At 35.4% G+C, this 11,680-nt stretch overlaps 1 protein-coding gene across 1 annotated transcript; it reads right to left on the reverse strand.

Annotated features, from left to right (window-relative positions):
* Nucleotides 1-1,340: 1,340 nt before the first annotated feature.
* On the reverse strand, nucleotides 1,341-7,887 carry LOC122814821 (islet amyloid polypeptide). Its single transcript, XM_044087117.1, has 4 exons — nucleotides 7,706-7,887; nucleotides 7,253-7,350; nucleotides 6,992-7,120; nucleotides 1,341-2,368 (listed from the first exon to the last, which is right to left on the reverse strand). Exons 2-4 carry the CDS (start codon nucleotides 7,330-7,332, stop codon nucleotides 2,173-2,175), a joined length of 405 nt encoding a protein of 134 aa, XP_043943052.1. The 5' UTR covers nucleotides 7,333-7,350; nucleotides 7,706-7,887; the 3' UTR covers nucleotides 1,341-2,172.
* Between the last annotated feature and the right edge of the window lie 3,793 nt (nucleotides 7,888-11,680).

The following is an 11,680-nucleotide window of genomic DNA, read 5'->3' on the forward strand; positions in this document are numbered from 1 at the left end:
CACACACACACACACACACACACACACACACACACACACACATACATGCATATCACAGATACATACACAATAGTCATTTTTTACATCTGCAACTGTGTCATGAATACAAAACTTTGCGCTTTTCAAATGCAGGTAAAAAACCTTTTAATGATCCTGAAATGCTGGCTACAGACAGTCAGAGTGAAATTTTACTAGCTTGCATTAATACTGTGGTCCTGCGAATAATACTATTGTCTTACACACTTGATATCCATGGTCTGATCTTGAATTTTGGGTACTTCTATATAGATATCTACATGGTATCACGTATGTGTGTTTCATCAAAAAATATCTGCTAGCTGATTGATTAGTGCATATGACATTTGACCTAGCTTCTTATGATCTAGATTGTTGGTGAGAAGGTCTGAAAGGAATGGTTTACTTAGCATGTTAACAAATGATAAAATAAATAATTAGGTGTAGCCCCCTCCAAATATTTGATAACTGTCAGTGCTCTAGAGAAAGCAGCTTCAAGCTTTTCCTTGCACCTTATAATACAGACATACAGATATATTTAGAATGCCTCATGAATGCAACAGTTTGAGGTAGCTGTTTACAGTCCCCCCCTTATAGCACAGACATATATTTATAGTGCCTCATGAATGCAACAGTTGAGGTAGTTGTTTACAGTCCCCACATTATAGCACAGACATATATTTAGAGTGCCTCATGAATGCAACAGTTGAGGTAGTTGTTTACAGTCCCCACCTTATAGCACAGACATATATTTAGAGTGCCTCATGAATGCAACAGTTTGAGGTAGTTGTTTACAGTCCCCACCTTATAGCACAGACATATGTTTAGAGTGCCTCATGAATGCAACAGTTTGAGGTAGTTGTTTACAGTCCCCACCTTATAGCACAGACGTATATTAAGAGTGTCTCATGAATGCAACAGTTGAGGTAGTTGTTTACAGTCCCCACCTTATAGCACAGACATATATTTAGAGTGCCTCATGAATGCAACAGTTGAGGTAGTTGTTTACAGTGCCCACCTTATAGCACAGACATATATTTAGAGTGCCTCATGAATGCAACAGTTTGAGGTAGTTGTTTACAGTCCCCACCTTATAGCACAGACATATATTTAGAGTGCCTCATGAATGCAACAGTTTGAGGTAGTTGTTTACAGTCCCCACCTTATAGCACAGACGTATATTAAGAATGTCTCATGAATGCAACAGTTTGAAGTTGTTGTTTACAGTCTCCAAATGGTGCCTGTGCAGGAAATTGTTAGATTACCCTTCTGGAGAAATGGTGTGCAGAGTTTGCAGGGTGGACACTTGATATCATGACCACTGGAAAGCTGCATGGCTTTTCCTGCCATTGACCTTTATTAAGTTATCTGATGATAGCAAAGGATCAAACAAGACTATGTTAAAAAATACACCAACAATATCAAAAACTGACAGACATGGGAAGTGATTTTTTTTTTGCCAAACTTAACTTTTAAAATGTGGAAGTTTTTAAGTTACATTATTAAACCAGCAGCTCTACCAGACCACCCCAAAATTAATCTATGCAGATATTTTTTTTTGTATTTTTCAATTTGCTGCTGCTTGCATAAAGAAATATCGTTATGTTAAAATTTGCTTTCAGTCTAATATATATTATTTAAAATGGAGGCAGTTGCATTTTATTGCAGTTAGGATAAATAATGTACTATTAAAACTGTCAAATAATGAAACGATAAATCTCAGGAACTTTGATCTAAATAATCTTCTAATGGGATGTAGAAATCTGTTATATGAACCAAAATATTATTTGTTATCCTTGGAAATTATCTTAAGGAGACATTCAGAAGATTAAAAATGAAAATAAAGATCCTTTAATTTTATTACACCAGTAGTCATTGCAAGTGCAATTAATTTTGTTTCTTGCTCATTTGCTGATTACATTTTTATTTAGTTATTTTACAAATACATGTTGAATATCTATGTATTGTTCCCCTGAAGTTGAAGCAATTCCACTATTTAAATCCTATTTATGGTATGTTGGTTACAGAAGGAAATTAAACAGTAGCATGCATATCACAGTACATAAAAAGGCACTGCTAAAGCATACAGTATTAATATCTGAGAGTTATGTATGTTTTTACATAGAACAATACAGTCTGTAGCAGGTCCGTTTTGCTTTAAAACTGTAAATAGCTGATGGGCTCTGTGTTAATCAATTCCATGTTATCCCTCTTGCCGTAAGTGTTGGAACCCACATTGGTTGGTGAATAGACAGCTCCAAAGCTGTTCCTAGATCGGACTAAGTAGTCTGCCAGGCGTTGAGTCACACAGGTTGCAGTATTACACTTCCTCTTTTCCAAGTGATGGCTAATGCTGTACAAAATGAAAAAAAAAAGTATAGTAAAGATCTGCCCAGCTTCACTTTCATTTTCAAACTCCTAAATCACAAGCACAATGTTTAATTCAAAGACATAACATGGGTAGCAATAAAATTAGTTGTTATTAGAATACATACACGAGAACAGAGATTATGATGTTTTCAACTTAAGACACTTGAACAACAACAAAAATGAAAAGTAAAAATAAAAACATCTGATTTTTTTTGTGTATGTGTAATCATGCTTTCTTTAGGCTGCAATTATGATTAGTCAACAAATATTGCTAAATTTATAGAAAACTTGCAAAGATATTAGTCAGAATTGGTCACATTTGGAAAGGCAGTATGTCCTACATAAGGACATTGTGTAGGCATAATGCACCAATTCATTGTCAGTATGTCAATTCTTTGTTATTATATTGTAATGACATGCATTAGGATTATGGGCCATGATTCAGAAATCATAAGAAGTTTAACGCAATGCCCCTTGCACAGACAAACACGACAAGTTGAGGAAAAACTGTAGAAGTCTGATAACAAAGATAAAATAAACCTCATATACATCACTACTGCACAGTTATCACTGAAGCTTAACATGGCTGTATGGGTGCAAGTAGGTGATGGTAGCCTTTGGCCCTAAAAGAGACATAATAGCACACAAATACTTCCAGCAGACACTGTGATTGGCAAACAGCTCTGTTAGGTACTCTGCAGAGAGTGTGCCTATGTATACCACTTCTCATCCAGACAATAAAGCATGTCAGTGGCATAATTCCATCTTTTCTTTGGGTATGCAGTGTGAAGACTAACAGGAAATTGGCAAGGATTGGAAAAGTATTCCACTTACACATTCCCTCATGGTGCTACATATCATGTTTAAACACTGTACCTAGTGACAGCGAGCGTAGTACAGGGTCTGAATACAGGCTGGACAAAATGACATACGCCCCCGTATGTATATATAACCCTGTTCTTCTGTGTGTGTGTGTGCGTGTGTGCGTGTGCGTGCATGTGTGTGCGTGTGCATGTGCGTGTGTGTGTGTGTGTGTGTGTGTGTGTGTGTGTGTGTGTGTGTGTGTGTCTGTGTGTGTGAATCCACTCTCCACACTTGAAGTCAATAAACTATCTGTCATGTCTCCCACCTGCACACTGGGGATTTTTTTTTTGTCCAACCTGAAGAAACCAGTTGCTACACTATGTATATCCCTTTATGACTCTTTCCATCTATCCATCCAGCTGTCCATCCATTTATTTTCTAAAGCGGTTGCTGTGCTAAGTTTCAGGAAATTACCAAGCTGAGCATCACAGACCAGACTTCCCTATCCCAGCTACAGGCATCAGCTTATTCAGTGGGATTCCACAAAATTCCCCACATAATTTGAGATCTACATCCTCTCTAGCATGTCTTGAGTCTTCCATAAGGCCTCTTCCCAGTGGACCATTCTTGGAGCTCTTCCTACCAGAGATGCCTAGGAGATGTAGTCAGGCATTATTTACACCATGCGATACATTTTAAACAATTAAGCCTATTATACCATGATCTTTTTTTTTTTATTTTGCAGTATTGAAAGAGTTATACTTTCCAGAAACATACACTGTCTTAGAAGGGATGATTACAATCAGCACATGGGGTTACATTTTAGATGACTGAGTGCAAAATGATTTATATTTCCTGAAACCATGGCTACACTCCTGCTAGGAGGTGTACTTACTAGGTGTTCAGACCTCTTGAGGTGAGTCCACAACTCACAGGAACAGCAGGTCTACACCAAAGTGTTCCTTGATCATTAGGTTTGTTGCTCTCTTGTGAAAAGTGAGTTCACAATCATGCAAGAAGCTGTATTTCTACATTTGTATTCATAATCTCATCCCTTCACTCAAAAGCCAAAGCTCATGGCCAGAGGTAAAGATGAGGGTAGTGACTGGTAAATGGAGAGCTCCATTTTATGACTCTTGTTTCCTAGCACAATGTAGTGCAATACCTGCAGCACATTTGTTGCTACGCCAGTCTATTGTTCAGTCTGCCAATATCCTCTACCTTAATTCATCACATAAGTTCCTCTAGTCAAAGCTAGATGACCTCTCACACCACAGAGAACAATGGCTACTTTTCTATGACAGAATTAGAATTAAGACACCTGAAATAGAGGTGCATATTTTTAACATAGCTGCTTCTCACACACATGCACACACACACACACACACACACACACACACACACACACACACACACACACACACACACACACACACATATATATATATATATATATATGGGTACAGTGTACAGTGATGATAGTGATTTAGTCAGCATCTTTTCTGTTGGTTTCATTTGGTTTATAGGAAAGATGATTGTCATTGGTGTGAGATCACTATAATACCAAGGTAGGAGAATTTGCCCTTTTCCTGGAATGGTGCAGTCTTGGACTTGGTGTACATTAGTAGCAGGTGGTGTGGGGTATGGGGAGGATGCTTGGTCCATGCAAAAAGCATTGTTTTGCTTTGAAATCTCCAAGGTTATTTGGAGTATGTACTTTGTAGTTTTGATGTTGTGAGTCTTTGCACATCAATGTACTGACTAGAAAATTAATGTCAGTATATCCTTATATATATATATATATATATATATATATATATATATATATATATATATATAAATAATATAAATACATATATGTGCATGCATATTTATATGTGTGTGTATATGTATGTATATATGCATATTTAAGAATGCAAAACTACAACCCCAAGCAAACTGCATGATGCACTATATATTTAATACATAAAAAAGTCTCCATATCAGTAGGGTACCTCAGCCTTTGCCTGAACATTGTTATGCCCAAGAGACCTTCCTTCTGTCAGAAAACAAATTCTTGAAAAACATGAGATTTAAGCAGTTTGGTTTGTGTTTTACACGGTTCTGTACTTTGCTCATTTTTCATTATCCATTAGAGCATTGTGTGCTAAATGACTGCAGCTCTTCACGCATAACCTCCTATTTTTGCTTGCCTGCATGCATTTGAAAATCATAACATTACCCCATGAAAAAACTAATAATTATTTCCATGGCAACATAGTGTGATGTCAGAGGCAGAAGTGAGATGTGAGATTAAGACAGAACAGTTAGGGATATGGCACATATTAGCCAAAAGAAAGTATAATTAATAACTGTGTAAAAAAGGCAAGTACAGAAAAATAATTATACATATGTATATCTATATATCGATATATATTTATCTATCTATAGGCAGATACACAGATAGATATTTTTTTTTCAAAATTATCACAGCAGTACTTGGATTTTTCAAAGTTGCTAACAATTTCATCTTCTTTGCTATTAATATACATTTAATGATTTTGAGCAGAAATTCACTTTAGCAACAGATTAATAAAAGTATCTGACTTTGATATGATTGGCAATTTAACAGAGAAAAAATGTTTAGGCTTAAAATATAGCTTGGCAAGGTGACCATAATTTTTTTTTAAATTAGTATCCCTTTAAGCACTACAAAGCTACATGTCTTTCATAGTTAAAAGCCCTTTAAAAGAAATCAATCTGAAATTAAAAAAAAAAAATGTAAAATTGATGTTTAACAGTATTAATTTTCTTTCCAAACTGAATTAGCAGATTCTATATGGTACTATTTAATTTCATTTTATTTACATTTGTTTTCCAGGGTAGAGCACAGATATAGAAATTAAATGTCTCAAATATTTTGACTGTTTATGGATTTTTAAAAATTGTAGTTTATGAAACTAGCACTGGCTCTGCTCATGACATTATCTGTAAAAAATATATTATAATAGTTAGAAATCAGTATGAAAATGAGATAATGTCATAGTTTCTGTTGAATTTTCTTTTAGGAAGCCAGTTTACTAAGATGAAGAACTAAAATGCTGTTATAACACCTATGCCTTGACCACCAATTGCAAAAACAGCTTAATACATTTCAGTGTGATTCATTTTTTTCAGTTCAGTTTTATATGTTTACTTTAGTCTGTAGAACATATTTGCATTTTTACATGTTAAAATTCAAATTTATTTCAGGTTACATAATCTAAATATTAATCATTAAAAGTTTTAATTTACTGAAAACTTTGAAGGAGACAGAGTAACTTATCCATAGCCACACAAATACATATACCTACTTAGTTAAACACTGTGGCATTGCACTGTTTCTGACATACATATTTGCCAAATTCTAAAGCTAACTGGTATTGTGCAATCTGTGCAAGAGCTCCACTTATAAAAACTCATTGAATATCATCTGTTTAGCAATGAAATGCCTTGACATTGTGCTGGTTTGTATTTTAATGAATATATATATATATATATATATATATATATATATATATATATATATATATATATATGTATAAAGAGAACTGATTCAAATTTAAAAATAATAGTATAGAGGTAAAATTTGCTATATTACATTAAAAGTGAAGAGGCAGGAGTAATATAGCTCAGTAGCAAAATTTTATTTTTAAATAAATTGCATGAATCAGAAATGTTATAGGCTATACCTTCTGTACTGTGTGAACTAATGCAAACAGTGATATTGGCTCTTATTCACAGTACTAGTTATGAAATGCTTTCATATGCAAGAAGTTCATACCTTTTTGATTTCTGCAGCCCCTGTCCAGGAATTGTCCCAGTTAGCCTCAGCAATGTGTTTTTAGACAGGATTGGTAATGCCCAGCCTTCCCTGGAATCCTCTATCAATTCACTAGAAACAGCTGAGTATCTGATGTACAAAAATATGAAAACAGAAGAAGGACATGAATTATATATGCCACCTCACTGCCTTCTATTTTATCAGAAAGATTAAAAGAATTGTAAATAATCAGATGTATTTCTTTTCTCCACTAGCTCAGACCTGTTTGCTGGTGTAGCTTCAAGCCAACTGATGGTAAAGGAAAGTGCAGTCAGGAATGTTAGGAACTTAATGGCACTCATCTTTTTCTTAGGAACTCGCTATACAGGGAAGAGAACAAGAAATAGCATAACACACATAAAATAACAATAAAAATATTTTACAGAACTACTTGAATGCAGGTAACTAAAATAATTATTTGACTGTCGTGAGCGTGATTGCCATGTAGTCTGTAATTCATCTCCTACTAGAAGTCCTAGGATATTATACATCTGAGCATTTCTAATTTAATTCATATCTAGACATCTAAATAATAGTGTAAGCTGTTACTTTTTCACTGCACTGGCAGTGTGGCATTAATTAGTTTGAGTAGAATCTGAATTCCTAAACTATACATGCAGTGTACAAAGGTGTAAAAAGGCACTGTAAATTGTAGTGACAGGAAGCATCACTTACATTTTAGATGGCTTGAAATCACTGGAATGGTACAGAAGAAAGTATTGCTGGTGGTCTGTACTGGCAAAACCCAGTTTCAGTAGGTCTTCACCTTCATGCGTGCTTGAATATTCCTTTTGCCTTTGGTCAACAAGAAAGATATCTCTTATATAGTTCTTACAGTCCTGTCCAGTTTGACGTCAAGTGATGAAAGCAGATATTTTATGTCAGTTCGTAATGCAACAAATATGTGACAGGGGACAATGATAGCAGAGGACACATCATCTGATGCTATTCTATAAATAAAAAGACACCTACCTCAAGGCATTGCTCACACACAGGAATACACAGACATATACACATGCACATGCTTGCGTACATACACACACACACACACACACACACACACACACACACACACACACACACACACACACACACACACTTTTGTTAGTATTTCTGCAAGTGGAAGAAAAGTTCTATAGACCATTGCTGTTATAATAAGTTGCAGGACTGGTCGAAGTAAAAAATGTGATAACGTACTGCCACATACTTTTTCCTATTTTACTATAGAGTGCATTTGTCATTTTCTTTAGTTGCTGTTATTCTGCAGGTTACACCTTTATGGGATGAACAATGAAAAGAATGCATACTACAAATGAACTGGACAGGTTTGTAATTCAAGTACCTGTATATTGAGAACATTTAGGTGTGAAGAGGGAGGGAGGGAGGGAGGGAATGCCTTCCAATCAGAGACCAGCACTTTTTTAGAACGGCACAGATTAGTTGAGCATCTGTTCACAGCAACTGAAATATCTGCTTTAATTTTATATCAGTCTCAACACAGACATAAAAGAAGAAAAGGAAGGTATCTCTGGCAGAGGAAGAAGAAATGGCAATAACATACAACTAAAAATGACAGCACTGTACTACCTTATGTCGCATGTTTAAAAATAAAGGCAACTACTATGATGCTATAAATATTGCAAGATAACTTATATGGAATATGTATGAATCCAAGTACAAAAAAGTAAAGCAATAAATAATTAACAGTGTTCCCAAAATACTTTCTTATGGAACTAGGGACTAAAACTAAGACAACCTGAATTTAGCATAACACACATATATTGAGCACTGCATTCCTCGTAATGTCATAACATCATAGGTAAATATATCCTTGTCAAGTTAGGTATATAGAATAACATTTAGAAATTTAGTAATAAAGTGATCCTGTGATGATTTAAACAATTGTCAATATACACACTGAGCAGTGAAAATACAATACTGCAATTTCACTCAAAATTGAATGAGCTTTATAATGAAAGCAATTTAGACTTTAAAATGTGCTTGCTTTAAGTAAATGAAGCTCAGATTGTCAATGACTGAAAAGGTAACAGAAATTTCAAACATTTTGTTAAATGACTCCCCCCCCCCCCCCGAATTCCTCCTTGCAGGGGAAAACTCTCCCTTACCCTGTGCTTATTAAAATTAAGCTCAAGATCATCAGACGTTGAAATAGGTTATAAAACAAAACTTTTAAACTACTGTGGGAGTGACAGCCATCCATGAAATGATCATATGCTGTTTTTAATTTCTGACAGGCATAGTGGTGTACAGCCGAAAGTGGAACTAAGCTGTGAAGTACCTCTTCAAATTCTGAGAGTAATCCTGAGGAAGTAGTAATCAAATAATGTATAATCTGATTCTCAGCCTTTTTCTTTATCAGAATATGTCTGTAACATTTTACATTACCAAGCCATTTGAGCTCCGTTTTTCATCCATTTCTGATTGTGCCCCATTTTTCTTACTTATTGTTTGTGTTCTCAATGCATTGTAGAGTGGCTGCCTTAGAAAGGATTCATGGGTGTCATCAGCTGTGTGAAGGTTAACTGAAACTTTAATTAAATGTAGATTGTTTTAGAAACAAAATAAGAAAGAAAACAGAACTTATATGCTTAAGAACAATTCAGAAAAAAATGTATTTCATTAAGTTCTTCTTGTGGTGTAAAGAACTGACTGATCAAACAGTATGTGTTGTTGTTCCTTAGGATGTAAATGAAGCATTTACTGATAGATTGAAAAGAAAGTAACAGAGGTGTCAGAAACAGTTACTATCTGAATTTGCATGCAGCACTATTATGGATGAAGGATTAGATTCCCTGGATTCAGAATATGGTAATGCTAGGCAATTACTTCTTAAGTCAGACTAACAGCAAGTTGAAAAGTAACAAAAATGTGCATCTGATAAAGGAAACCGAGGTGTGTATAAACAAAGACGCAGTCTAAGTATGCAGCTTTGCATTTCTTTTAAATGTTGATAAAGTAGTCTGTAAACTCGCTGTTGTTCCCATCTTAAAACGTATGTTTATCCCTGTATTCTTCAAGAAATAATTTACAGGTGTGTAAGGAATGGCATTATTTTAAGGGCAAGGAGAGTTTTTACCAAAGTTAAGAGAGTTAGTCAGTGATAAATGTGTTCTGTTTGCTACTATCACTAATGGATATGTTAAGGTTGATTACCTTTATAAATGTATTAGCTTTCCCACTGGTATATACCAAAGCAAGAACCACAAACAGAAGGGCATTCTTGATTCAGAAGACAAGTTATTCCTGATCCAGACGGCAAGGCTTCGCTCCACATATTGGAGGTGGTGTGATATCAAGAGGCAGGACAGTTTTTGAAGTCTATCTGATGAACACAAGTTGTCAAGCCCCTCTATCATCTTAGTGATGAAACTTTGAACCATTTCCTATTGAACCAAGTGTGTGTCACCAACAGCCTGCTGAAGAGGAAAGGTTATAGTATAACAGAGTCTGAAAGTGGAAAAACGTATTATGAATTCAACACCTACTTACTCCTGAAGAAAAAACAGGAAGACATGGTGCTTTAGTCTAAACATGGGTCTTTTGTACTGCAGTCCCAGCTTGATGCAAGTGGTTGTGGTACAGCTGTGTATGATTTGGAGACTAAGATGCCATTATCACAAAAGTTGACAGCTCATGAGAAAAACGAGTAAGATAAAGAAAAAAGGGTGTTTAGCTGCAGTATAAGTTTAGGATGCAGGAATGTACTACAGCATTTATATCTTTAAAAAGAGAAATCAGAATGCAGGAGCCAAAGAAACAATCTAAATGTTTTCTAGCCATCCTGAAAAAAGTAAAAGACCTACATTAAAATGTTCCTAGCTGAAGCCTACAAACAGGTGCTGTGACAAGATGGGAGTATTCCTCATTTAAAGTTGAAAAGGAGTAACTTCTAAGCATAAGAGGCAACTTGAGAACAAAACCAAATGTAAGTTATCCTTGTTATTGTTATCAGTTTTATAAACTGCATAATAAAAGAGCAGATTTTTGCATTATTTTAGTCACAAACAAGCAAAACGATGAGTTTGTACTGCCTGAATCCATGAAGACGTCACTGCAGTAGTGTAACGAAGTAAAAATAGTTAAAAAAGCTGGCGGTACCTCTTGGCAAACGACTAATTTCCACTTTCATCGGCCTAAGATGCTGCAAATAATTAGGGAATGGTGATCTTGGCTACTGTTGTGGTAGACACCATATCAGTCATAGCCTTCAAATAATCTTCACTTTAGGAATAGAAACCAGATTCTAGTTGAGTTTTGTGAGAAATGACTGAAAAGCAAGAGGGAACAATACAAAAAAGGAAATGTTTTTTCAATTGATGAATGGAGAAGTCAAAAAGAAAGTACGCTTCACCAGTGGAAGCTAATTGTAACATTGTTGAATCTCTCTCTCTCTCTCTGTTAGATGCAAGGCACAGTATAGTTTCTCCAAAGGTAGACTTGTTGGGGCCAGGCAGAAGAATAAAGGAAATACTGCTTCAGAAGTTACATGGAAATACTGGAAGAAGGATTACCAGAATTAGAATATAAAATTTCTCCTGCAGCCTGCCACGGTGATGGAGTACCATAGCAGCTGGATGGAAGAAGACATTCTGATGGAGAACAGAATAGAACAACGCATGCAGCAGGCAC

The sequence above is a fragment of the Protopterus annectens genome, chromosome 11.part0, assembly GCF_019279795.1.
Source record: "Protopterus annectens isolate FY-2018-M chromosome 11.part0, PAN1.0, whole genome shotgun sequence".
In the NCBI taxonomy this organism is placed as follows: Eukaryota; Metazoa; Chordata; order Ceratodontiformes; family Protopteridae; genus Protopterus; species Protopterus annectens.

Coding starts and splice junctions, on each gene's coding strand:
- LOC122814821 (XM_044087117.1), bottom strand. CDS start 7,332: ATGAGTGCCATTAAGTTCCTAACATTCCTGACTGCACTTTCCTTTACC. Junction 7,121..7,252: donor GAAGCTACACCAGCAAACAG/GTCTGAGCTAGT, acceptor TTTGTACATCAG/ATACTCAGCTGTTTCTAGTG. Junction 2,369..6,991: donor GGGCTGCAGAAATCAAAAAG/GTATGAACTTCT, acceptor CATTTTGTACAG/CATTAGCCATCACTTGGAAA.